This window comes from Echiichthys vipera, assembly GCF_963691815.1.
Source record: "Echiichthys vipera genome assembly, chromosome: 10".
Classification (NCBI taxonomy): domain Eukaryota; kingdom Metazoa; phylum Chordata; class Actinopteri; order Perciformes; family Trachinidae; genus Echiichthys; species Echiichthys vipera.
Window position 1 is genome coordinate 22,566,489 of NC_139835.1, and position 27,576 is coordinate 22,594,064.

The 27,576-nt window shown below is 41.4% G+C and overlaps 1 protein-coding gene across 3 annotated transcripts in view; it reads left to right on the forward strand.

The window, feature by feature from the left end:
- Positions 1-899: 899 nt before the first annotated feature.
- LOC310953280 (phospholipid-transporting ATPase IH-like) overlaps positions 900-27,576 on the forward strand; it is a 34,046-nt gene continuing 7,369 nt past the window's right edge. For all 3 annotated transcript variants that reach the window (XM_083922249.1, XM_083922247.1, XM_083922248.1), the window contains exons 1-26: positions 900-1,327; positions 11,312-11,434; positions 11,670-11,759; positions 12,971-13,051; positions 13,753-13,860; positions 16,076-16,204; positions 16,769-16,872; positions 16,998-17,048; positions 17,197-17,261; positions 17,372-17,453; positions 17,557-17,707; positions 17,814-18,011; positions 18,104-18,277; positions 19,550-19,716; positions 20,971-21,042; positions 22,077-22,150; positions 22,268-22,371; positions 22,530-22,711; positions 23,166-23,399; positions 23,869-24,046; positions 24,135-24,237; positions 24,568-24,713; positions 25,123-25,182; positions 26,296-26,423; positions 26,539-26,674; positions 27,187-27,210. In XM_083922249.1, the coding sequence (XP_083778375.1) occupies positions 1,289-1,327; positions 11,312-11,434; positions 11,670-11,759; positions 12,971-13,051; positions 13,753-13,860; positions 16,076-16,204; positions 16,769-16,872; positions 16,998-17,048; positions 17,197-17,261; positions 17,372-17,453; positions 17,557-17,707; positions 17,814-18,011; positions 18,104-18,277; positions 19,550-19,716; positions 20,971-21,042; positions 22,077-22,150; positions 22,268-22,371; positions 22,530-22,711; positions 23,166-23,399; positions 23,869-24,046; positions 24,135-24,237; positions 24,568-24,713; positions 25,123-25,182; positions 26,296-26,423; positions 26,539-26,674; positions 27,187-27,210 (3,003 nt within the window). In that variant the 5' untranslated portion in view covers positions 900-1,288. The remainder of the gene's footprint in view (positions 1,328-11,311; positions 11,435-11,669; positions 11,760-12,970; positions 13,052-13,752; positions 13,861-16,075; positions 16,205-16,768; positions 16,873-16,997; positions 17,049-17,196; positions 17,262-17,371; positions 17,454-17,556; positions 17,708-17,813; positions 18,012-18,103; positions 18,278-19,549; positions 19,717-20,970; positions 21,043-22,076; positions 22,151-22,267; positions 22,372-22,529; positions 22,712-23,165; positions 23,400-23,868; positions 24,047-24,134; positions 24,238-24,567; positions 24,714-25,122; positions 25,183-26,295; positions 26,424-26,538; positions 26,675-27,186; positions 27,211-27,576) is intronic.

Consider the following 27,576-nt stretch of genomic DNA (forward strand, 5'->3'; position numbering starts at 1 on the left):
TAATCCACTACATTTAAGAGGGAAATAATGTACTTTATACCCCACTAGCTACAGTTGGAAGATACTTCTCAAATTAAGACATTAAAAACCTATAGTCAGCATAAGGAATATGTTGCATTATTATGCAGTAAACAAATGTAGACTCATGCATTCAAAATGATACTTGAGTAAAAGTACAAAAGTATCAACATTAAACTGTACTTAAAGTTCAAAAAGTAAAAGTACTTATCATGCAGGCTCATTTCAGAATATTATATATTATTATGATTATTGATATATTAATGTAAACATCACTTTAATGTTGCAGCTGATAAAGGGGGGATACTTTTATTTACTTCTGCTGTGTAGCTTAATCTATAATGTATACATACATGTATAATATTCTGAATCTGTAAAGTAACTCGTAACTAAAGTTGTCAAATAAATGTAGTGTAGAAAAAACGACTATATTTCCTCTGAATTTAGTGGAGTAGAAGTATAAAGTAGATTCAAAATGACTTACTCAAGTAAAATAAAAGTACCTCAAAATTGTACTTCAGTACAGTACTTGAGTAAATGTACATAGTTGCTGTCCACCAGTAACTGCTTCTGAATCTAATGTATAGAACTATTTAAGCCTACAAACCACAATAACAGTGAGAGTATGTCATATTGCTGTGGCTTCTGTAGTTTTGCCCTGATCTTTGGACACCACTGGGAGTTTTTATTGATGCATGTGGAGGTGATTACTTCTTACAGTGCAGTTTACTCCAGGAGAGGTGAGTAACAACCCCAGTGCGCATGCGCAGCGTAGTCATCTGACGGGTGAGTGCTGTGCTGTGGACGTTTGCCGCTACATCAAGGACCACCTCAGAGAGAGAGAGAGGGATACAGACAAACCTCCATGAGGGACCGTATCCTGCAAGAATAAAAGCGTTTAACAAACGAGGAGTAACCGGGAAGCCTACCTAGAAGTTTGGAGCTTTGCATGCATGTGAAATTTCCCCTGAAATGTAGCCAGCAGCAGCGGCAGCAGCAGCAGCAGCAGCGTGAGTGTGAGTGTGGGTTGTTGTAATCGCTCGGTCGCTGCATGGCTCTTCCCAGGGATGCCATGAAAATCACAACAGCCGACTGAGAGACCGCTGCTCCTCGCTATCACACACTCGGCCGTGGTGGCTGGCGGCGGCGGCGGCGAAGGAGAGCGATGGATACTGGTGGAAAGAGCCACATTAGGTAGCGTTTACGAAGATCCGAGGAGAGCTGAGCGTGTCTGCTGCACAGTTTAGTCGCCGCCGGAGTTGTCTAAAGGATGGATTTCACCCAGCTCCGGAACATCATCAGCAGATACGTAAGGCCCCCCTCCCCGTCTGTCTGTCAACACTGTCACAACTGTAGCTCCGTCTATGTCTATGTGTGCAAGTGCATCAGAATATAATGCATGTTACATGTTACAGTTGTAGATACCGTACAGCATGTGTTGTAAATGAACTTGCACACCCCCACTGGCTGCAGAGGGTTGAGCGTGGACGCGCAGGGTTGTGATCAACACTTTGCTCATCTGCAATGATAAACATTTCACTCGGGCCGCTTTGGCAGGACATTGACTGTGGGCTTTACAATGGTGTTTTTTTGTGGAGCTCAATGGGGAATGTGCCAGTGGCTACAGATGCAGTGATGGCTGCTGGTGAATGTGCAGAATAGAAATGAACCTGGCTGGCCCAGATAAATTGCTTTAGTGAGCTACAGTAATGCGTGCATACTTAACTATCTCGTGGCCTCCAGTTGCCCTGGTCTGCAGTGGAAATAAATCCCAATCAGGACTCACAGACCTGAGAGGCCCTCGGTGGGACTCTGCAGCACTGAGTTTTACACTTGCTTGTACTCTCCTCCAGCCTGATGTAATGGTCAGTTGTGCAGGGGGCTTTAAAGTTGTCACTCTCAGTAGAAAATGTCAGCTTACATATATATATATATATATATATATATATATATATGTATATATATATATACGTATATCAACGATGTGTATTGTACATGATAGACTGTATAAGGTGTCCCTGGGAAAAATGTGTTGTATAAACAGAGTCCCTTTGTACACAGCAGACAAAGAACACTCCTATGTCTGAATAATACGACCTGGTCCCAATTTCTCAGTGTCCCATAGTCTGTGGTCTATTGCTTAATAGCATATGGACCCTGTAAGAACGTAGATGATAGAAGTTTAAAACTATACTTTGATACATGATCCTTCTGTACAACAGAGCCACAAGATTAGCTAATAATGCAGGGGCCATGTTTTGTGTTATTTCACTTTTTATTGCAGTTTAATTATCAAATATCCCAAAAGATCTGACACGCAGTCAATCTTTTTAGCTTTTGGAGTCACTCTCAGTAGAAAAACACTTTAAAAGAGACATATTATTCTCATTTTGGTTTTTTTTGGTTGCATTTTGGGTTTTCTACTAGAGCATATTTATTTGTTAAAATAACACATTATTTTTCTCATACTGTCTGTCTGAATATACTGTACCTGTATTCATTCCCTGGCTAAAACGCTCTGTTTTTGCGCCTGTCTCTTTAAGGCCCCCTCCTAAAAAAGCCCAGTCTGCTCTGATTGCTCAGCGTTTCATTTGCTGTCTCTGCAACGTCATTGCAGCCGGGGAATGACTGTAGCAGCACTTTCTACATACAGTATATAAAGTATCGTTGTGACATCACAACCGTACAGAAGTCCTGACGGCTTGTTTGAGGACACAGATTCTGAATACTTGCTGTGTGCTTTTCTCTGCGGATTGAGTTTACTTATGCAGTATTTACTTGTTTAGCAAATCAACCCGATGTATCATTTACAAAGGTTTGGGACCTTTAAGAGAGATTCCTCATCATTATTTGTAATCAGGGATCAGATTATTAGCAGGAAATGTCCACATAATTACAAAGTAGATGATGTTGAGCTGTAACCACATTACTGGTTGGTCTGGTCTGAACAGGTCAGGTGCCGTCAGCAGTCTCTGCTTATCAGCAGGGGCAGGGAGCAGCTGGTCGGTGGGCTGCTGAATTAGAGAATGAAGTGTCTAGTGGGAGCCAACTCTGACAGGTCTGGTGATGTTCATCAGCCTAGGCACCTCTGGAGTATCTTCACATCTGCTGTATACAGTTTGCGACCCTTTCACCTGACCTTAAAACTGGCTCAGGTGCTGTGAAGCTAACTATCAGTGTGAGCGTGTGTGTGTGTGCGCTCTGATGCTCCTGTGTGCTTATTGACGTACGTTCGTCAGGCTTGTACCAGTGAGTGAGTTACGGTGTGTGTGTGAAGACAGTGTGTATGGGGAGCTTGACAGATGCTCCAGCAGGGCTAATATCAGGGGAAATCACATCCACGGGTGAGGCGGGCTGGGTGAGGTCAATGAACACACCCCTCATCTCTCACCCAAGAGGACAAGGAATTAATCATTAATTCAATTATCCAGATATTGATTCAGAATCGGAGGGATGGTTGATGTATCTCTGGTCCTCCTCCTATTACTTGTGCATCACCCTCTATTAACGCTGCCATATTCTGAACAGCTGCTCTCCTAATGAGGTTACATAGAAGAACAAACATTACACCATGCAAGGTGATTAACATGTGATAAGCAAGGCGCCCAAGCCTTTTTTCTGGACAGAGAGAGCAGTAAACTCACATCAAGGTCACTGCCCAAATGTAGCTCCCTTCACTTGCATAATTTTGCACGGGGAAAGAAAAACAAATTAGTGAAGTTTCTTCAACCATGAAAGGATATACTTCTGATTTAGTCCTCTTTACACCACTGGGCAAGTTTATGAGCCTTTCACTTTATATCGTGTTGCAGTATTATCACTCAGTCATTGACTTGTGGCCTGTTCTTGATATATTTTTGTTTGACTGACATGAGTGTTTCTCAGTAATGTTGCACATTCCAGGCCAACTCTGCTTTGCTTGTTTTTGGTTTGGTTTTATTGATGATATTTTAATATTTTTTAATAGACAACATGGGGTCATGGTCGCCCGGTGGCTCAGCAATAGATATCTTCAGCTGTAGTGAGTATTAAAGCTATGAAAAGGCCAAAATAACAAGTTAAAAAACAACAACATGGGGACAAAATGAGAAAGTCCTGGACTTACTTCCAATGTTGTGTGGAAACAGTCCAACAACCATAATGAAGATAGAGATCAAAAATCAAACAAAATTGTTTCATATGAGCAAAACACATTTTCAAAGGACGTAGACGAGTTAAAAAAAGTGTTGTCACCCCCAAAAACAACAGCTGTATGAAGTATTTAGTTAGTTTTTATAACCCTCATCTTGACCACTGGTGCATTTCACTGTTAAGTGAGTGAAAACCACATCATACACTGTGTGTGTGTGTGTGTGTGTGTGTGTGTGTGTGTGTGTGTGTGTGTGTGTGTGTGTGTGTGTGTGTGTGTGTGTGTGTGTGTGTGTGTGTGTGTGTGTGTGTGTGTGTGTGTGTGTGTGTGTGTGTGTGTGTGTGTGTGTGTGTGTGTGTGTGTGTGTGTGTGTGTCTGTGTGTGTGTGTGTGTGTGTGTGTGTGTGTGTGTGTGTGTGTGTGTGTCTGTGTGTGTGTGTGTGTCTGTGTGTGTGTGTGTGTGTACTGTCTCCACTCCCTTCTCTCTTTGGTGCCTCTTTTGTCGTCTGATAATAATAATAGCGATGGCGTGGTGCCTCAGACATGGCTCAAAGCTTGAGAACTGCATGAGGTCATGATCTGGATAAGCAGGATGCCAGTGTTCATATTAAAGATACACGATATCTTACAGGGGCTTAAATACGCCCTCTTATTTAGTTGTCTTTTCACAAAACAGCCCTCTTGTGATAACAACATTTTGATTTATATCGGCCACTGCTTTCTCCTGTCCTCAGCCTGATTTACCCTTGTCCCCCCTCTATCCTCACCCTCCATTACATCTTATCTATGAATATATGACTGTTATTCTTGCAAAGACCTCTCACAACCTCAGCAGATAAAAGAGAAAGGCCAGCCATGTCTCCCTTTGATCCAATGGGTGACAGCAGAGTCCCTGAGTGCTGAAGGGCTTTAGAGAGGTTTCTAGCAACTTTACAGCTCTTGGAGTCCTCTGGCTGGTGTTGAAAGGCCGAACGCAACCTGCTAGATTACTGTTTGCCACATTAGCTTCTACAAACGGTTAAGGGCAGTCTATTCCTGGCTCCTGCCCCCCTTCGGAGATGGGGCCCTGGCGGAGAGACAGGCTGTAGGTGACAAAAACACACAGGATTTGTGTTTGGGCAAAGCTTTGCCCGCTGGCTTGTGTGTATATCAGAGAAAACAGCCAAACATCGGTGTGCCGGCTCATAAGAATATCCCGCAGTGTGTCCCGGACACAGAGGTATCATCATAAGACAGTTTCAAGCCTGTATCAGGATGTTTTCGGTGGTAAAAGCACACTAAAAGAGAAAGAGGGTTGGTTTTTTTTTAGGATTCAGATTACGGTGGCGGGAGAAAAGGAGAGAAGAGAGCGAGGGAAGAGGAGAAGTAGCACAGCTGGATTAAAGACTTATGTAACAGTTGGATCACAGCAAGTCAAGTGGGAGAGGAAGCAACAGCAGAATACAAATTTTGTCATTTTATAGTGATCCTCTCATGATTTTGTTGCAGGTATGTAGTTATTTGTGTCATCAGCAGTCTGGTGGCTTTTGTCATTTACTTTCAGCGGTTGAGACAGTCTGCACATGCTGAAGATATTTTTATTTCAAATTTCCAAAACAAAATACTGTGTTTTTGGGCTGCACTAGTGGAGCAATTTCCCCAAAAATATTATCATAATGGCGAATGGCACTTCTGTTCCCCATGAGATATGTGTCCTCTCCTTACTTCATTAGTTTCTTCATTAGTTTTCCTCACTGCTGCTTTTGATGTTTTCTCTTTCATCCTGCTTGGTCCTCAGAGGATACAGTCTTAAAAAAGTCCTAATTGATCCAAATGAAAGCACAAAGACCATCTTGAGGATGTTGTCGGGGACAGTAGCACTTCACATTTTTCCTAAAGCCTTATAATCTCTTGTCAAATCCAGTTCAGCTTTAAATTAATGAGAACACATTTGATCTTGAGTCTATGCTTAATGAAGCCTCTGTGTGGTCCCTGTTTCTTTGCTTTACGAACCTGCGTTGCTGTCTGTTGCTGCACGCTGTGTTGCCATGGTGATTAATGGCAAATGAGTAGCGATGGAGTGCACGCTGAACAGGTAGCCTCCTTCCTTTTCAGCTGATCAAGGTCTCAAGGCTCCTTTTATCTTTGCTCAATGCTACAACAAACTTCACAGCTTCTATAAGAATAATAATAAGAAGAATGTTGAAAAAATGTACGGTATATTTACCCAGCTCTGCTTTCTCTCATTTGAATGTAAAAGAAACGCTCTCCGTTAGATCTGAAAAACTTTGCCCATATGTAAATTCATTATTAGGTAAAACCCCACTTGAGCTACTTGGAAACTTGCAATTTATCAAATGTAATTACGACAATAAAGCTGAAGAAATGTCTCAGCTGTAAGTGATGTGTAAAAGCTTTTTAATTATATAAACTGGAATTTATCGCAGTATCACAAGCTGTAACACACAACTGCCAGAAATAACAGTTTTAAGGGGGACTAAAAAGGTAAGAAATAATGGGAAACACAATTATGCTAACCAACCAATGCTATTTTGCTAGTTATTCGTCAGCATTTGTTTCGTTATTTGAGATATATTTGTGTTATTTTACAGAAATGTGATTTAAAATCGTTCCAGTTTAGCATTTTATAAAGTGTCAGGTCAGATATGTTGTCTATATTTAAAACAACCATTTAGTTTAAACTGGTTAGTGTCGGCTAGCCCGCTTACGTAAGTTACACTCACAGTTACAGGTGTAAGTATTTATCACAAACTCATTTCTACCGAAGAACTATTTTGTGTGCTGTAATCTATTTTAATTTGACAAAAACATTTATACCGTGGCTACGTTTGGACTAACAAAGAGGTGGTGCAACCTGCTTCAGGTCTCTTAACTTTATTGCGTTCACTTTTTTAAGTGCTCTCAGAGAAAAAACATTTTTTCCATTTATTATTTAATATTTTCGCATAACACTGATGTGATTAAAATGCCACTCCATGTGATGAAAAATCCAACCCCTTCCTGCATATGGGTGTTGTGTAATTATGTCTTGTATGTTTCCACATCCTCTGTAGTTCATTAAGGAAGAGCTCAATCAGAGAAATGTCTGAGAGTTAATGAAGGATACCTGCTGAACATGCTGTGTGCTTCTGCAGCACAGCATGGCGGGACAGTGGAGGAGGGTTGTGACACGACCATTTAATCAGGCCAGTTAATGGTGTATACCTTTTATTACACCTCTGCGGTAGAACGGAGCTACATCACGGGGATAGGTCATGGTACTGCCAGGGTCAGGGGTTGCTTCCTCACCATTAAAACATCCATATCCTGAAAAGTGCTTCGGTAAAAAGCCAGTGGAAAAGTCCAGGGCTAGAGAGGCTCTCTGGCCTTTTAAACCTTTAAAAATAGCAGCCCCGCTTGTGTTCTCCAGAGTTGAATTTAGCGTTTAAACAGTTCAAAACCCTCCTGCCCACCACTAAAAAACATGAAAGGAGAAGTTGCAGCAGTGGTAGAATTTTTTCCTGTTATCAAATCAATCTTGTCATTGTGGATGATTGATGGTGATGTAAGGGGTAGCCTCTCTGCTAGGAGGCTTTTTCAGTGTTGTTAATAAAGACAAAGCCTCCGTGTCCCGCAACCAACCAGCCGGCCACTTTGTCTGATGTAGCAGTGGAGTGAAGAGGGAACAGTGGACCGGGGGTTGATACGGATCAGTGAGGATTAATGATCAGATAACTACAAACCACAATGCAATCTCTCTGTGTCTTTCTCCGTGCCTCTTCCACGGTCACGCTGTCAGAGTGTGACACGCTGCCAGGAGATGGAGAGAACAAAGGGGATAAAACACATATGACAGGATGAATCAGGGAATTACAGATTAAGGAGAAGAATGTTTGAGTGGAACATAATAATGCTGTATCATAATCAGGATATTAATAAGGATTTATTAACTAGTGGATTGACAAAAAAATTACTCTGCAACTATTTTTTATAATTGATCTATCTTTTCAGGGCTGCACGGTGGTATAGTGGTTAGCACTGTCGGTTCGCATCCTGACTGGGGCCCTTCTGTGTGGAGTTTGCATGTTCTCCCCGTGTCTGCGTGGGTTTCCTCCGGTTTCCTCCCACAATCCAAAGACATGCACGTGTTAGGTTAATTGATGACTCTACAAAATTGCCCGTAGGTGTGAATGGTTGTCTGTCTCTGTTCGTCTCTATGTGCCCTGTGATAGACTGACGTCCTATCCAGGGTGTACCCCGCCAAACGCCCGATGTCAGCTGGGATCGACTCCAGCACCCCCCGCGACCCCGACCCCGGGATAAGCGGTTGAAGATGAATGAATGAATAATCTTTTCAGTAATTTATCAGACAAAAACGTTTACCAGTTGACTCGTGGCATGTGTATATTTTGAATTTGCACCTTAATGGTAACCGTTATTACTATCTTCATGACACTTACCTTGAATCTGTTTGCATATCTGGCATTGTGTACATTGATTTCTCAACTTATTTATTTGCACTCTTTCTGACTTTGTACTACAACTGCTGAACCACAATTTCGCTGGGGATAAATCAGGTTTTAACTTAACTTAAAAAAAATCTGGTTCCATCTTCTCGTACAGTACTGTATGTCAGGATTTGATGCTTTTTTTGTCACTTAAACCTGTATATCCTGGCTTTTGTTTGTTGGATGAAAGACGTCACATTGAACTTCAGGCAGGTTAGATTAATTGATGATGGAAATAATTGTTGGTTGCAGCCCATATAAGGTAATTCTTTGATATGGACGTAAATCACAATATAACGTAATATAGGTAAAATCCCATGATGTGAAATACTCTAAATCACTTTCAAAACAATGAACCGTGTTCCACTGTAATGCATTACTTATCACTTTCAGAGAAACTATGAGAAAAATGATTACAATTATTTACATGAGAACAACAATTATTGGCAAAAACCATCAATCTGTTGGTATAATTATTATTACGATTTACACAATAAAAAATTATTTTTGAGTATTAATAGGATCATTTTGGCTGGCTGACATCAAAGTTGTTCCAATAGCAATACCAGTATCATAAATGCCCCCGAGCCCCGAAAAAATGTACGTTGATGTATGTTTGTACTTTCAATTATATATTATAACGCACTGGTATCAGATCAACACTCGGTACCGTCCAATACGCAAGTTCAGGTATCGGTATGGGGAAAGAAAAAAGGGGGTTGTAACATTTGTCCTGTACAAACAAGTCCTGTTTGAGGAAAAGAGCCAAGGGAGTTATTCTTTACACTGTTCATTACACTGTTATTGTAAGACCAGTATTACACTCTACATCCCTATGACAGGGTGTGTGTTTTTAACTGTTTGGTTAGGTCAGTTACCCTTTACCAAAATAATTACTAAATTAGATAAGCTACATCATTCGGGTTAATGTCTCAACTTTTAAATTCTTTTTTAACCCTCTCGCCCTGTTAATCAGTCTTACTTTTTTAACACATTTTCCCTCCCTCCTCGTTGCCTTTTTTCACCATTTGAGTCTTTAGTCCTCCTCAGTCTCCTCCTCCACTTGAATCTTCTACTCTTTTTCCACCTCATTTTCCATTTCACTGTCTCTCTCTGGGTCGTTGCCCCCCTAATGTTTTGGAGGGGTCTCAAGTCGGCTGACACTGTGCGCTCTGTCGCTCCGTGTCTATTTTTATCCCACTGCCAAGCGCCTGTTGATCACTGTGGATAAGTTTAGATCGGTGACTCTGAGCTTTTACATTAGCCTTCTTAAACTCAAACTTAATGATGTAAGTTTATAGCGGTAAAGTTTTTAAAACTTATGGATTTGAATCTGCAAGGTTACTGAGGAGACGCGTGGGCTATGAACAATAAAAGATTTGGTCTTTGGCAGTGATGAGCTACATCTCTGCCAAAAACGTTGAGGACATTTTAAGCAGTGAAGCGCTGCCTCCACTGAAGTGCTTGTTCCAGAACTTTTTCCTAATAGTCAACGCTTCTTCTTTGAGCTGTGTCAGGCGTGCTGCTTTGCCAAAGGCTACGCTCACACTGCCCACTCACGCCAAAGCATTAGGAGCCATGTAGAAAGCCAGATGGAACCAAACTGCTGAACGCTGGGCTCACTTGACTTTTGTTTTTCCTGGGGAGCTCCCTTTCTTCCACAATAGTGTTTGATGATGAGGGACACCTTGAAAAAATACTCCCAGAATGCACTCTGTTAGTCCCCAAGGAAGTTACTTAGATATAATATAGGTGAGAGATGAACTGAGATGAAGGTTTGCATAAGCACAGGATCCAATGTGCTTTCATTATTTTGTATCAAGTTGTCTTCTGTGTGGACGAGTAATCGGAGGAGGGAGTGGAGTGCAGACTGCAGAGAGCTCCTGCAGGAAGAAATGGAAAGATAAATGACGAATCCACACTTGTGTGACTCAGAGCCGAGCCCACATCCACACACATCAACAAACATACACTCATCTTTCAGTTGGTCGCTCTTGCCTGTGATGTTGTGTGTTAAAAGTAGTGACTGTAAGAGTCTTATGTAACATTATTGACTGCACTGTTTAATCCAGGACAGTCAGGCAAGCTTTTTCGTAATTCATCCTTCATTCATTTTAACTTTGGTTTGTTGTTGTTTAGGGCTACAACTTTCATCATTTAAAAATAATCTGTGGATTTTTTTTTCATTTAATCATAGTCTATTTATCGCCACAAATAAGGATAAATATCCATCTCAGTTTCCAATCACTATACTCAGAAGCTGAAACTATTGAATTTTTGGCATTTTTGCTTGATAAACAACTTCAATTAGGATTAGATTAATTTGTCAATTAATTGATTAAATATTTCAGCATTAGTGTTTTTAGTGCTAAGAACAAAATCTATCTCTTTTACATCAAGTACAATTTGGCGTACCTGACTTATGGTGCAAATGAAGCAACACAACTTAAAAATACTTTGTAATGAGTTTAGTAAAAGAATGGTTGTAAGGAGATTTGGGGTATTACACTAAAGTGTTTGTGAGGGCGGTGTCATGAATAGAAGTGGTATTATATTCCATAATGATAGTAAATACCTTGTGTTATAAACAAGCACATTATCAAGGCTGAACAATGTGATTTAACCCCATTTTTCTCTCTACCTGTGTTGCTATTTATAACTGTAACTATCTCCGTCAGTGTGTCGGGGAGGAGATCTGGGTGGACACTCGGACGGTGTACATCGGGCATAAAGAACCTCCTCCGGGAGCTGAGGCCTACATCCCTCAGCGTTACCCGGACAACCGCATTGTCTCCTCCAAGGTGAGCGAGCCACAGCCCCCTGAGTCAGAGGCGTAACATGTTCTTTTGTTTCAAACCGTTTTTAGACAAACATGCAATCTCTTTTGTGGCCATGACACATTTCACTTTACCTGTATTCATTAAACTGCACATCACCGTTTCTCTGGCCAGAGGCGTCGGATGATGATGTGCCGTTGTTTTCCTTTCTGTTTTTTTATGTGCGGGATAGTAATTCTGCTGTCACTGTGTCCCACAGTACACCTTCTGGAACTTCATTCCCAAGAATTTGTTTGAGCAGTTCAGAAGAATCGCTAACTTCTACTTCTTGGTCATCTTTCTGGTCCAGGTGAGATTTTCATGATAAATATCGTAGTCTTTGTTTATTCTAAAAGCACAACACTGAAGCTCCAATGAAATACTCTCCCAGTTGTCTGTTTGTTTAAACAAAAACTAAGAAACGGAAAAAAATATTTCTGTGTGCTTTATTTTTTGAATACCCAACACTGGCCTAATTTCAATAAAAGTGCCATGACTTTGCATCAAGATATTCCCAGGTAACTAAATAGTGTAGATTGGATTGCTGATTATTTTCAGTAAGAAAGTTTAAAATGTATGTGGTGCAAATTTGCAAACATTAGGATTATTGAAGATTTGTTGGTGCAGAATGTCTTACTAGTTATTTGATCAGTTATTTGACTTTAGGTGGAGCATCGGTGTCTGACCCTGCACCAAAGTTCATGGCGGTTCATTTAATAGTCACTACATTTAAGAAGTCGGTAAACCTTGGAAACAGAAGAAAACCTTTATTCATGAGTTTCAATCTTCATAGACATACATAACAGTAACCAATTCCCTGATTTCAAAATAAGAGCGTTTACTAATATTAACATATAAATCCTGCACCTGTGTCTGAGCTTACCTGGATGGGGATAATCAACATATTTATAATTTTGTAACATCATATTGTCCTGCTGTTCTGCTCAGTGTCTTTCTGAATCAGATTCAAAACGAAGCACCTTGTTCCTTGAGCCACTATATTGCACCAAATGTTAAATAATCATGCAAGGACAAACTCATCATAGAAGAGGAGGAGGAGGAGGAGGGTACAACAGTTTATTTTCCAACAGTGGCCTTAGTAGACCAGAATGCAACATGGCCACAGCTGCAGTCTTTGTATGTTTTGTCAGTAGCATGTGAAATACTACACCTTCTTAATGGGACAAACTGGGCATGGCACACAGCAGTGATGTTTGAACTCCTCTTTTCTTTTTGTGGATTGAAAAGGTCCTACTTGGCTCGACTTGTTGCTGAACAGAGAGAAACATAAAAAAAAAAAAGTTACTGATCCCAGGATGTTTTTTTTTCTTTCCTGTAAGTGTAGATGAAAGAAATCAAACAAAATGTGATTACTTGGATACTATAATGTTGCCAGATTGATGCTTGATTCCTTATTATAGGAGCTTTGCCGCACTTTCTTACTCAGTGTTGCATTACTTGGCATCCTCCCCCTTCTCCTCCCCCCTACCCCCTTCCTCCTACTCTTCCTCTCCCTCGCAGCTTATCATCGACACCCCCACCAGCCCAGTCACCAGCGGCCTGCCCCTCTTCTTTGTTATCACTGTCACCGCAATAAAACAGGTAGGACACACACAAACATGCTCGCAAATATTGGCCGCAACGATCCCGGCTCATACCCAAACTCCCGGCCTCTAATGCACACACACACACACACACACACACACACACACACACACACACACACACACACACACACACACACACACACACACACACACACACACACACACACACACACACACACTCTCTCTCTCTATCTCTCTCCACCAATCAGCTGCTCTATTATCTGTATATACACATTCCTCCCTCAGCCAAAGGACATGCCATTGAATATGTCTGGTGATGTGAGAAATATGATAATGAATGGTCTCCTCTGTTAATCACTCTAGCTGAGGATCCCATGCCCCTGGGAGATGCATCCTCCTGAGGGATGGGGTACTATCAGTGATAGATAGAGCTGTTCTGGCTAAGGAAGCCTAAGCTTTGCTGGGACATAAATCTAAAACATGAAGTGTTGGCTAGGATTCCAGGAAACAGGTCACCAAGCTCAGGGAGCACAATGCTAATTAATGACAATGTCTGACTTTCACCTCTCCCCCTCTTGGTTTCATATTATGCTCTGTCCCCAATTTTCTCTGCACAATAATCTATATTTACTGTTTCCCCCTTACCAACAAATACATTGGCTTTTTCTTCCCTTTCTCTTAAAATCCTTGTTCTCTATCCCCCTCTCTCTCCCCGCTTCCCTCTTGCTCTTTCAGGGCTACGAGGACTGGCTCAGACACAAGGCTGACTGCTCTATAAACGAGTGTCCGGTAGACGTGGTGCAGCAGAGGAAGGTGGTGAGGACACAGAGCCACAAGCTACGGGTAAGAATGGCCTCATTAGAGCAGTATAGCACCTGAGGCACCACAAAGCAGCACTTCAGTACTGCTGCATAGCTCACTCTTTCTATAACTGTCTCAAACACCTCCCCACTTCTATTTCTCTCTAACATTTTTTCTTTCCTCTCTTACTCTCTCTTGTCTTTCCCACCAATTAATTGCACTGGAACTGTAGTAGAGGGACAATTATAGTGTCCCCTGGTGTACCACGCAAGTGTCTCCCTGAGAAAATGAATAGGACACATGTATTTCATAAGTTAGGATGTTCCTTTCGTCATCCCGTGATGTTCTCTTATGTCATTCTGATGCAACAGCAGATCACTGTTTGGTATCGTGCCTTAAGCCTGAAAATGTCTTATAATCTATTAGACTTATATCAAAACAAATTTTCACATTTATGGCCAGCAGTTTTTTGGCAATAACATCCAATATTATTTGCAATGTTATGGCCTTTCTATATACGTAGTATGTATATGTATATATGTAGTCGTTTTTATTGTTCCTGATGGAGCCTGTAAGCCTGGCATCTCCTGACTAATTAGCAAATGTTGATTAATCTGGAACCTTTCAGTTCATTTTCGATTTCCAATGGAGGTTATCAACAATGCAGATCAAAAGGCTTCTGGATGCAATTTGATAGGCCTACAACCAAAGTCAAGCAAGGCGAGACCAAAACCAAGCACAGCTGACCAGCTGGACAAACTTTAAGATTTTACAGAAGCGGTAAACTAAAATATGTCTCTGAAAACACTTATGTGAGAAATAGGCACTACAGTAACATAATCTTGATTCAAATTTGATTTGTGTTGCCTAGTACCATAGTTTGACCAGAGATCATGAGCAGTCATTGACGCTGCCGCTGTTGGTCAGGCACGGTGGATCTAGCAGATGACATTAGGAGCACACAGACACAGCAACATTACTTTTTCACACATCATCTGTCTCATTGTGCTGTCAGGATATAGTGACAATTTCAGCAAAACAAAAAATATCGCCGTGATATCGAAAGAGTTATCGAGTATTGTTTTTTGTACTAGTATTGTATCAAGTTTAAAATTCAAATTCTGTTATTGTGACCACCTTGTGTCAGTCATCTTTCAAACCCACTCATCTTGAGATAAACGGTTGTGATTGGCCCGTCAGATATCAAGCTGCTGCAAATCTGTCTGAATGTGAGGGGGGGGCGAGAAGCATCTCACAGAGCAAATGAAACATGAGCTTGGAAGATTCGGCTGGTTCACAGGCTTGGACACTTTTGTACTGCGTACCCACAAAAAGACTGCAGAAAGGGAGATAATCCCCTCAATGCTACTTTTTCTGGAGAGCACTCGGCATAATACAGCAGCAAGAATGGCAGCAGGATGATAGAGTACGGTAAATAAGACGTCCATTAATATTGTTTCGTTTTATTCAGTAGCCCTATTCCTTGTAGCAGGTGTAGGGGGGAAGATTTCTTTGGAAAATCATGAACCAGCTTCACTGAGTTGGCATATTACGCTGCTGATATTCATCTTACATCATTTTGGTGGGAATGAAAACAGAAGTGTCAAACAACATAACATGAGTCTATCTCAGCACATACGATATGTTTGTCTTGTTTCACCAATACGTAAATCTCATTTCTGCTGCATCTACGCCTCCTGTCGAGCGCACAGAGATAGGGTGGGACGTTGAGTGTCATCTTAGAATAAGACTTCACCACAGCTGGCCGGCCTTAAAGGTTACAGAATCTCACAGTTTGTGTTGTCATGGCAGAAAGACATTTTAAGACTGAAAATCTCATGCTGTCTTGTTCCGTTACCCTTTTCTGTACCAGTGTTTCTCACCACCGTAGATCAGAGAGGATTAGAGTGTGAATTGGGAGCAGGAATAATGATGAATATATTAATCATTCAAAATCAGAGAGCTTGTGTCATGTGTATGGTCACCGTGGAGATGGGATTTATCAGAGCTTAAGCTGCTCCGCTCACATAATCTGTTATGCAACTTCTCAATCCTTTGGGAAATAATAAAAAAAAAAAAGAATGGTAAAGGATGAGCAGACGATTACCCGCAGGTCTGTCTGTTTATCTTTTACTGTCTGTGTTAACCCAAAGCTCTGGTAAAAATATGCATTTATTATTGACGTGAAAGCTGTTACGGGGTGTGTGACGTGAAAGCTGTTACAGGGTGTGTGACGTGTGTGTCCTTGCTCTGTCAGGTGGGGGACATTGTCGTGGTGAGGGAGGACGAAACGTTTCCCTGCGACCTCATCCTGCTCTCCTCCAGCCGCCATGATGGGACCTGCTACGTCACCACTACCAGCCTGGACGGGGAGTCCAGTCACAAGGTGCCAGGACCAGTGCAGCATTTTGATTCAATATGTTTTAACTTCTTATTTTCTGAAATTTCTGACAACAATCCAGATTCTAATCAGCGGATTAATCGATAATGAAAATAATTGTTAGTTGCAGCCCTATACAGTACTTATCAATCAACACAGGGACTCAGACAAATGCATAGCGATACCGTCAAACATGGCATTTCACATTTCCCTTTCTCTGATGTTCACTGATGTCACTCACATGACCATACGCATGGCTGAGCGCACACACACACGTGCAGATCCCACAGCGTATGGTAGAGTACACCACCCACTCTCCTTATACATACACGCCCCCGGAGTGACCCTCTGATGTGCTTACCATCCCAGCATGCTGTCCTCTGCTGACCTACAGAGCGATCTTTGACAGCTCACCTCGCTGGCTCGACCCAGTCATTTAGAAAATCTGCTCGAAGCCAGACTGGGGAGTCAAATGAACCCTGCTCTCATTAGTGGCTGCGGGTGACATTTTCATCTGTTGTCCTCGTCTTCTTCTTCATCTTCCCCCCTTCCTCCACCTTTCTATCTCAGACCTATTATGCTGTACAAGATACCATGGCCTTTAGAACAGAGCAGGAGGTGGATTCGCTTCATGCCACTATTGAATGTGAACAACCACAGCCTGACCTCTACAAGTGAGTGTGACACACGCTCACTGATGCATCTGTGTATATACTTATTATCATCCACAACCTCTTTAGAAGCTGCTCTCCCCGTGTTTCTTTCCCCTGATGTTATTTGCTGCAACTTTTTTTTTCAGATTTGTAGGACGCATTAACATTTACAAGGACAGAGAAGAGCCTGTGGCTAGGTGAGTACTTTTTATAGTAGGCACATACTATCTTTAGTTCTTGGGTATACCTTTTATTCACAAGGTCTTACCCTTTTTCTCAATGAATCAAATGTCTTTAATGGTTTTTCTGAAATAAAGAGCCAAGGATTCTGTTTCATTCTTGCAGACCACTTGGGGCTGAGAATTTGCTCCTTAGAGGAGCCACACTGAAGAACACACAACATATTTACGGTAGTAACATGTGGATTCACTCTGTTTAATGTCTTAAATGTTTGAGCTAAGTTAGAGGAAAGGTTGATGTTGTTTTTGTCTTGACAGCTCAGTGCTTTCTCTCCCCTCAGCTGTTGCAGTCTACACTGGTATGGAGACTAAGATGGCGCTTAATTACCAGTCTAAATCTCAGAAGCGCTCCGCTGTAGAAAAGTACGATCAATGTCTCAACTCTTTGAACTGCATGAATTAAATTTATAGCTTGACTGGTACATTTCCTATCTCCTCCCCTGATCTTTACTCCGTCTCTCTGCAGGTCAATGAATGCCTTTCTGATAGTGTACCTGTGCATCCTGATCAGTAAAGCGGTGATAAACACTGTTCTGAAATACGCTTGGCAGTGGTCTCCGGACCGAGACGAGCCCTGGTACAACCACAGGACTGAGAATGAGCGCCAACGCCACATGGTCTGTTCATCAACCTTTAACTGCAAAACAAAGTCTTAACACCCAGGTGCATAATCTCACTTCCCTAGAACTTCATAGCTGTTGTGTTTCTTCCTCCCTTCTTCAGGTTATCCGAGCATTCACAGACTTCCTGGCTTTCATGGTCTTATTTAATTACATCATCCCAGTGTCCATGTATGTGACGGTGGAGATGCAGAAATTCCTAGGCTCCTATTTTATCACCTGGGATGAGGAAATGTTCGACGAAGAGCTGGGAGAGGGAGCTCAGGTCAACACCTCCGACCTAAATGAAGAACTGGGACAGGTATATAAAAGCACACGTTTGCATACGGCATCTACATTCAAACTATTTGCAGACGTGCCCTTGCCCTACCCTTTCCCTTCCTTCCCTCCCAGGTGGAGTACGTGTTTACTGATAAGACAGGCACTCTCACTGAGAACAACATGGAATTTATTGAATGCTGCGTCGATGGGAACGTGTACATCCCGCATGCCATCTGCAACGGCCAAATCCTCAGCGCTGCCTCCAGTATAGACATGATTGACTCCTCACCTGGAGGATACAGGAGAGTAAGTATTTGTGTTTGACAAAGTCAAACACACTTCTAAATCCAGCCTGAATAGACTCTTGGCTGTACTATCTCTGCTACTGAATAATGGAGGGTAAAGAAAAGTTTTAACATATTTGAGTTTGAGAAAGATTGTGAGGCAGGAAGACCATTAAAGTTATTATCTCTGACATGTTCATAGGGCTGTGCAATAATTAAATATGATAATGAATCATCTTTCAATGGGATCTGTATTGTGAAAAAAACAATGAGATTTTGTGTTTGGTACCTTGTCTAAATTAACGATAGCAAGCACATACACTCAAACTTCTCAGAAAATGTTCTCTTAAATTCCTGAGGGAATATCATTTGAAAAAATGCAATTTTGGTTTTATCAAACTTTACATAACCACATAGTTCAATGCGATTAACATCAACTGGATTACATAAAACCTGATTCCACATGCGTGAGCAGATATTGTGATATATTGAGATACTCATTTTTACATATCTCCCAGAAAAAGAAAGACATATATCATCAAAACAATTTAAAAATGTTTATTGTATATGTTTTTCAAAATTATTTTTATCGCAATGTTGAAAAAACAGGCTGAGCTGCGTTAAGGCAGTGTTTTACTTTCTGATCTTCCCACTTAATTCTTAATGAAATGAGAAAATGCTCAGCACTTTTCATTTTCATAGGAGTATACAAAAACAGGCTACACCATGTGGTTGCTTCATATAGACTATCTATTTACTGAATTATGAGAAAACACGCCATATTGTGATAGACAGTAGATCATTATCAAGATATGAAATTACCAGATCATTGTCAGGAGAGACGATTTTAGCCAGATCGCTCAGCCTCGCTTTTCATACATCCAAATGTCTGTTTTGCTGACACAGTAGGATACAGCCTGTATATCCGGTACATGAACACTTTGACATTTTCTTTGTAAACCCTAAGTGTTTGCTGTGTCTTACAATGTAAAAGGTCCTCTGGTACACAGAAAAGTGATGAGCCTTGCGCTTCTGGAAGTGGCAACAGTGATTTATTTAGATCTAATAGAAGAAAAATTGTGTAGTCAGCATGAGCAGCTGAAGCCACCACAGATGACCAGAGAGAGAGAGAGAGAAGAGTCCCTGCCAAAACTTAAAGTGCAGAAAAAGATTTTATGGATATGCTGCTTTATTGCGCCGTAATCTGGGAAATTTAGTTCAAAAATACCCCATACTGCTGCATTCATAAAAGAAAAGGTTAAAAGTATTTTAATGTACGGCTCTGTGTCTGTAGGAACACGAGGATCTGTTTTTTCGGGCGCTGTGTCTGTGTCACACGGTGCAGGTGAAGGAGGAGGAGACGGTGGACGGCATCAAGAGGGGCATCCACCAGGGCAGGCCCACCTCCTTCTACATCTCCTCCTCACCGGATGAGGTGGCTTTGGTGGAGGGAATGAAAAGGTAAACACACTGAAAACACACAATTTGCAAAATGACTTTGCCAGGCTCAAGTAATGAGGCAATGTCTACTATTGTTTTGTTGGCTCTGCACTCTGGCAAATTGGATGTGAAATACAAAAGGTTCAGACTTTCAGCTTCAACTTGAGGATGAACAGCGTAAAAACACTTAATATTAATAATCCTCCAGTTTTAGGGGACCGGGATAAATGAAACTTTGATGACTCATCGTGTTTGTTATTTGGTTGGAAATCATTTTGCTGTCAATCGCTGTCCGAAGTTTCACACACAGGGACATTAAGAAAAACTTCAATTTGGACTTCAGTAAGAGCCACACTCAAAATCAGACTGAGGACAGGAGACTGACTTAGGCATTGAAGAGCAGACTACTGCTTGACCGTAAAAGACTGGATAACTTTTTCTGTATGCTGAAAAAGTTATGGTCATTATCAAGCTGCAGGGTTCTACTATTAGGGGGCAATCTAGAAGAAAAGGCTCTGAGTCATGCACCCTCAAACGCCATAGGAGCTTTTTCTTTTTTCTTGCAATACAGCATCATTTGGCAACCAATGCACATCCCTGGTAAAACACTAGGTAGCTGCTATTTTTGCTTTGCATGTAGCCTTAGACACATATAAGACACATGGTCCAACATGTCACAAATCACAGTTCGTTGCTCTCACATATTGCTTTCACAGATGTGAAGTTCTGTCGTAACTGTAGTGCATGTGCTCAGGTTACTCTAAATGCGTCATAACACCTTTCTGAGTGTGATACAAGTGATTAATACTTCATAGTATACAACTTGTATTGAAATTCAGAGTTAAAGATCCAATATTAGGCTCATTTTAAGGTTCACACTTGTATTTTGTGTTTTTACTAGAACATGTTTATGCTTTAATGTGCAAAAAGTACTTTATTTTACTCATACTGTCTGTCTGATTAAACTTGTATTCAGCCTCTGACGAGGAATGGCTGTAACAGCACTGCAGCAGCAATTTCTACCTATATTTAGTATAGTTGTGCGGCACAACTGTAAAAAAGTCCTGACTGCTCGTTTAAGGGCACTGTTTCTGAATATGGGCTGTGTTCATTTCTCTGTGGATCGAGCGTTTTAAAACGTTCACAGTATTTATATAGCACCTCGACCTGCTTTATAATAAATAAAGACATGAAAATCTCATGTTTTTTTTAAATATGGGACATTTAAGATGAATCCTTTCTTCCTTTCCACTCTTTTCTCTCACTTATCGCCAGGCTGGGTTACACCTATCTGAGACTGAAAGACAACCACATGGAGATCCTCAACAAAGACGATGAAATTGAAAGGTTGGTCTGTTTAATGTCTGTTGTGGTTACACCACAGGAGTAATTCTGTTGATGGAGTTGTGGTCATACATCAGCTGCCTGGAGAAAAAGGGCTCTCGGATTGTGTTACATGTTTAACAGAGTATACAAAAAAACCCTCACCACAACCACAAAAGAGTGGGCAGAGGGGTTGTTTTTAGAAACTGCTCAATCAGATCAAAACGCTCCGACTGATCTCGAAGAATGAAAGGCAGCGAGATGCCATTAGAGAGTGGTTTTGTGGAAAGTGTCTAGTGTTTTGATCTGTAGGAAGTGCTCGTGTATCCACCCTCTCTCCCCATCACTCTCTGCAGTGGCCTGTCAATAGTGAGCTATTTTAAGGGAGCAGGGGAGCTGGGGGTGGCATCCAGCAGATGTGAAGACTTTGCAGGGAATGGAAAGGCAAAAGGTTATTTCTCACACTTGCTGTTTTTCACAATTTATAGGAAATCTGAGTCGTTGAGCGCACAAACTACTATACTAAGATTCACTTAATGCAAATGTCAAACCTCAGTTTGAGAAATTTTGTCTGTATTTTTGTCCACTTAAGTTGAATTACAGTTTGCATTTTTGAAAGTTTAAAGATCATCTACAATTCTCATAACTAAAAACAGAAATGAGGCTCGTTCAGTTAGAAGTGGATGTGTTGAGGCGCTTGATGTAGTTGACTCACTTTAGAAATGATGGTATAAAATGTCTAAGAAATCCTGAAGCACTGTCAAACATCATTGTGCTGCAGATGTACAGGTGTCTCTGGAAGACGCTATTTGCCAATGAGCCACCCATCAAACCCTGGAATACCTGTCTGCTTTCTGCTTTTATTTTTTGGTATCTTCTTTATTACATCAACACAATAAAAGGACAATATGTGAAGAGAACCAAGCTTGTCTGAAGAGGACTCATTTTTACTTCCAATTATAAGACTTTGGGCAAAAAAACCATAAAGGAGATTAAATAAAATATGAACAGAAATGACAACGTTAACTAACAGAGCCCCCTTCATGTCTCTCCTTCAGATTTGAGCTGCTCCATGTACTGAACTTTGACTCCGTCAGGAGGAGAATGAGCGTCATAGTCAAGTCAAGCTCCGGTAAGATTAACTTGATGCTATTCATCCATTTTAAAATTAGAATGATACGAATCTATGATCAGCACTAGATTGCTCTTACAGGTTGGTTGAAATGTTGTTTGTTTTTGTTCATCTCAGGAGAATACCTGCTGTTCTGTAAGGGGGCAGACATGTCCATTTTTCCTCGGGTCGTGTCTGGGAAGGTGGAGCAGGTGAAAGCCCGGGTGGAGCAGAATGCTGTGGTAAGTTTCACTGGTGCAGATGTCTAATGGGATTGCTGGTACATTTTATGAGGCCAGTTTTGGAATAAATATCACTCCGGGATATTTCCACAATTAAAGGCATTTATTTATCCTTATATGATGACTCTCCATCTTTTCTCTTCTTCACTGTAATGCAGGAGGGGCTGCGGACTCTGTGTGTCGCTTATCGAAGGCTGTCAGAGTCCGAGTATCAGGAGGCGTGTCATCACCTGAACGAAGCTAAGCTGGCCCTGCAGGACAGGGAGCAGATGCTGGCGCAGGCCTACGACATCATTGAGAGGGACTTTGTGCTTTTGGGCGCCACAGCAGTAGAGGACAGGTTAGTCGCCATGGAGAGAGAGAGAGAGAGAGAGAGAGGAGAAGGGAAAGATTTAAAAATGGTGCGGCAGCAGGGGGACAGAGGGGAAGATTAATGAGTCATGAAGCCATCTTCAAAGTATTGTAATGACTCATGAGGTTAAAAAAGATTCAGGATAGGTGACTCACTGACGTTACTGCTCTGCCTTTTTGTTTCCTTTTTTTCCATTTTATTTTCAGCTCTGTTAAAAAATAAGCTGTGTTTGAGCTCTTACAGGGTATAGTTTTCTCTAACGGATCGATCGGCTGCCTGACAGTTTGACTTCCTTGTAGATAAACTGGTGATGGGCAGGGACAGGGGGTGGTCATGCATTGATAAGTTATCACCAGTTGGTAATTGATTGATTGAAGTTTTGATGGACGCTTTAACCTACCCCACTGGAGGCTGAAACACTTATTGACTTATTGATGCGCAGGCTCCAGGAGAAAGCTGCAGACACCATTGAGTCACTGCACAAGGCCGGGATGAAAGTTTGGGTCCTGACAGGGGACAAGATGGAGACGGCAGCGGCTACCTGCTACGCCAGCAAGCTGTTCCGTCGCAGCACCCAGATCCTGGAGCTGACCAAGAAACGCACAGAAGAGCAGAGTCTGCATGATGTTCTGTTCGAACTGAACAGGACGGTTCTCCGACAACGCTCTATTTCTGGGTATGAGATTATGCATGAGGACAGGTATCATCCCAATTACTAACAGATACCTTGTTTTGTCTAACCAGCAGTCCTTAAACTAAAGATATTCAATTTACTTAAATGTAACACAAGAAAAAGGTGCACATTTTAATATTCAAGTATCTGGAAACATCAGTTTATTTTTCATCACAACCTTGAAAAATGGCATAAGACAATAATTTATCAAAATAGTTGCTAATTTTTTTTATGGTGTAATTTAATTCAATTTTATTTACAGTGCCAAATCATAACAAAAGTTATCTCAGGACACTTTACAGACAACCCAACAATTATTCTACTAATCGTTGCAGCTCCACAGTGTTTACACCAATTCACATGGTGAATGCTGTGGATCCACATATCACACAATAACACATTATATTAACACATGACCAAATCAGTAGAATATCAAGAGAGCAGACTGATCTATAATGATATTTTGTTCCAGGTTGTCAGTAGACTGCCTCGACTTTGGTCTGATCATCGACGGAGCCACTCTGTCGGCAGTACTAAAGCCCAACCAGGAGGGAGCCGGTTCTGGCAACTACAGAGAGATCTTTCTAGAGATCTGTCGCAACTGTAGCGCTGTGCTCTGCTGCCGCATGGCACCGCTGCAGAAAGCACAGGTGAGAGAGCTGCACTTCACTTTACAATACTCCGGACACATTGCTCATTGACAAACAGTGGCAGTGACTGAAGCTTTTGTTTCTGCAGATTGTGAAGCTAATTAAAGCTTCCAAGGAGCACCCCATAACCCTCGCCATCGGCGATGGGGCCAACGATGTCAGCATGATCTTGGAAGCACATGTGGGCATTGGTGAGCTCATTTTACCACCGTGATAAGTGGCTTATTTTTTTAAATCATCCATTGATGTATAAAAAAATCTGTTTCTAACTACATATATATATATATATATAAAAAAAACTTTATTCAAAAAAATCCTTACATATCCAGCTAATTTTTTAAAATAGTATTATTTTTGCACATCTGCCAACACGTACAACAATGTAGTGGCCATATACGGTACATTGTATAATAGTTGGACTCTATAGTTAGAAAACCAGCTTCTCTGGTTACAATCAAGGCTTTCTTGCATTAATGATCAGATTTCATGTTACCAGCCTTTTGTCCTTTTTTCTCCTTAAGGCATCATGGGTAAAGAGGGCCGACAGGCAGCAAGGAACAGCGACTATGCCATCCCGAAGTTCAAACACCTGAAGAAGATGCTACTCGTTCATGGCCACTACTATTACATCCGAATTGCTGAACTTGTTCAGTACTTCTTCTACAAGGTACAAGAAAAAATGTATTGTGTGCTCCACTGGCTCACGCATTTTAATCACTTTATCGTAATTCCCAGTGAAATACTGAGTTACAAAGAAGCAGATTTTAGCAGCTACTCTGACAGATTACCGGATTCATGAATCCCTGGTGCAACATTCTCTCCTGGATTCATGGCTATGATGATCAGTGTGGGCGGCTTCCACAACAAGCAGTGCCCTGCCAACTGATTCATTTTTTCCTTTTGGCAGGCCAGCTGTTTGCGGCCCACTCAGTGAGCTTATAGCACACAATCTCTGCGTAAACAGAAATGTGTAGATTGTAGCATTTTTAGATTTCTTCAAATCTCTTCACGTGTACTTGTCACAAGCTTATCACTTTCTCCATTTGTTTATTTTTTCTCCTGTTAAATCTTTCCAGAATGTATGCTTCATCTTCCCTCAGTTCTTGTACCAGTTCTTCTGTGGATTCTCCCAGCAGGTAAGTCCACTTGGTACCGAGTTGTGGCTCCAGTCAGCAAGTACACAGCCTGCTATTCATATTGTGATTACATATCCTCATCATGTCATGCATTGAACTAGCTGCGTATAGAGTTCTGCAGGAATGAGTCCTAAAACCTGGAAGTTAGTGAGCGTTTTTACACCTCCAGTTTCCTTGTGTCAAAGTCAGTGGGTTTTTGAATTATTGTTTTAGTTAGATGCCTTAAATAAGGTCTGTGGTTGACACAGACTTAAAATATGTTAATGTTTTGTTCTACGAGATAAAATACACCAGTTAATACCCCACTCGTGAATTTTGAAGCTTGTACATGTCTTTAAAAAGGTGGTTGCCAACAAGTGGCTAAATTAGACTACAAACGTCATCACTGCTTACAAGCACCATCAGTTAGAGACTAGTAATGTAAGAAGGCTTACGTTAGGTTTTTACCTCTGCCGATTGCATTCACGCTTTAAAAAATCATAAATGTAGTGTTCATTTGTGCTATGTTGCTGAACAAAACGTGTAGGCATCACAAACTCTTGTCCGCCACATAGCTTATTTTCTGCAATAATCCAAAATCCAGTGGAAAAACCTCATTGTTTTTTTGTTGAGGGAACCAAGGTGATGCTAACTTCTGGGTCAGCTTACAGAAATACTTCTTTCCTGCAGCACTCTTTAGTTATTACTGCTGTTCCCCTCACCTCTACTGAGCATTTTCACCTGTTTTAGCCTATTGTTTTGATTTTTTTGGCCCACAAACTCCATTCTCATCAACCTTGATTGTGGCTCTAATTAACCCAGTTCACTGCACCAAATGGCTCACAGACAAAGTTAGCAACCAGCTGGTCACAAAGCTGAATCTAGCAGGTGAAGGACCAGATATTTTAGTCAGGAGTTAGTGGAGACTAAACCAGAGTTAAAATGAGACGGAATACTGGACTTAATTGTAAAAAAAGCCAGAACCACACTGTTGTATTTGTGATTAGGTAATCACTTGTAAACATGCTCATGATGACAACTTTATAAGATGATAATTAATGTCAATGTTTTCAGCTTGTTCTGCTGGCCTTACAGTTTCAGATATCTGATACCGTCTGTATTGTCTCTCTGCAGCCTCTGTACGACACCGCCTATTTGACATTATACAACATCAGCTTCACCTCACTCCCCATCCTCCTCTACAGCCTGGTTGAGCAGCACCTCACCATGGAGACACTCAAGAGGGACCCCTCCTTGTACAGGTCGGAGCACTTCTGCTGAAAAATAAACATCATTAGTATCTTTTCTGTGACCTTTATGACACAATGCTTGTTGCTTTTTGCTCATCTGCTCTTTTTCTCTTCCTGACGTTCTCAGGGACATCACAAAGAACTCCCTCCTCCGCTGGCCTGTCTTCCTTTATTGGACGTGCCTGGGTGTGTTTGACGCTGTTATCTTCTTCTTTGGTGCCTACTTCCTGTTTGACAACACCACCTTCACCAGCAATGGCCAGGTGAGCCTTTGTCTCTGTGTCAACGGAGGCAGTGAGATCCGACATGTAGAGGAACAAGAAGTAGAAATAGATCAGTTTGTGGGGTGTTTGAGGTGGAAAGAGAATAATGGACACAAAGTTAGTGCTTTCTTTAATCATCCATCTCCATTGGATTCTCATGAAAGAGGTGTTAAGTGTTACAGGAATGCTTTGTGGTCATGTTTCTGTTATTATGGATCTGTAACAGTAAGGTTTCTGTCCCGGGCCCCCCTGTAGGTCAGCAACATTGGATCTCCATTCATACCGACAACGCAATAGCATCTTTCTCTGTATTGTTAATTTGTATCATGTCAACTGTTTTCAATTGCCTTTGGTCCTGTTTTTTAAGTTGAAACATCCTGAAATTCATTTTACCCTTTGTCCTGATTCCTTTCTCTTTTCTTCCCCCTCCTTCTCTCTGCTTCCTCTCTCTTTATTTTGCTCCTCCTCTTCTTCTGCTTCTTCTTCCTCCTCCTCTTCTTCTTCTTCCTCAGCTTATGACCACCAACACACAGATGGTAAGCCTGTCTCCCTCCCTGTCAGCTCTCTCTCTGTCTTTCACACCTTTTTAGTTCCTGTCGTACCGTTTAAGCTTTCAGTTTGACCGTTTCATCTAGTTTCATCCCTTCTCACTTCACATCATCCATGCACTTTCATTTTAATGTGTAGTTTTCTAGTGCTCCATTATTCCCCTAATCTCTGTAACAGCCCTGAATCCTACTGATCTTAACAACTCCACTGACACGGTAGAAAACTTAGATGCTCCCCCGCATTATCCTTGTGTTTCCCTGTGGTAGTAAATAGAGTAATGCTAGTATGTGCTATATATATTAAGATCCAACATCTGTTTGTTGTTCTGTCTAACGTGTTTGTGCATCTGTGTG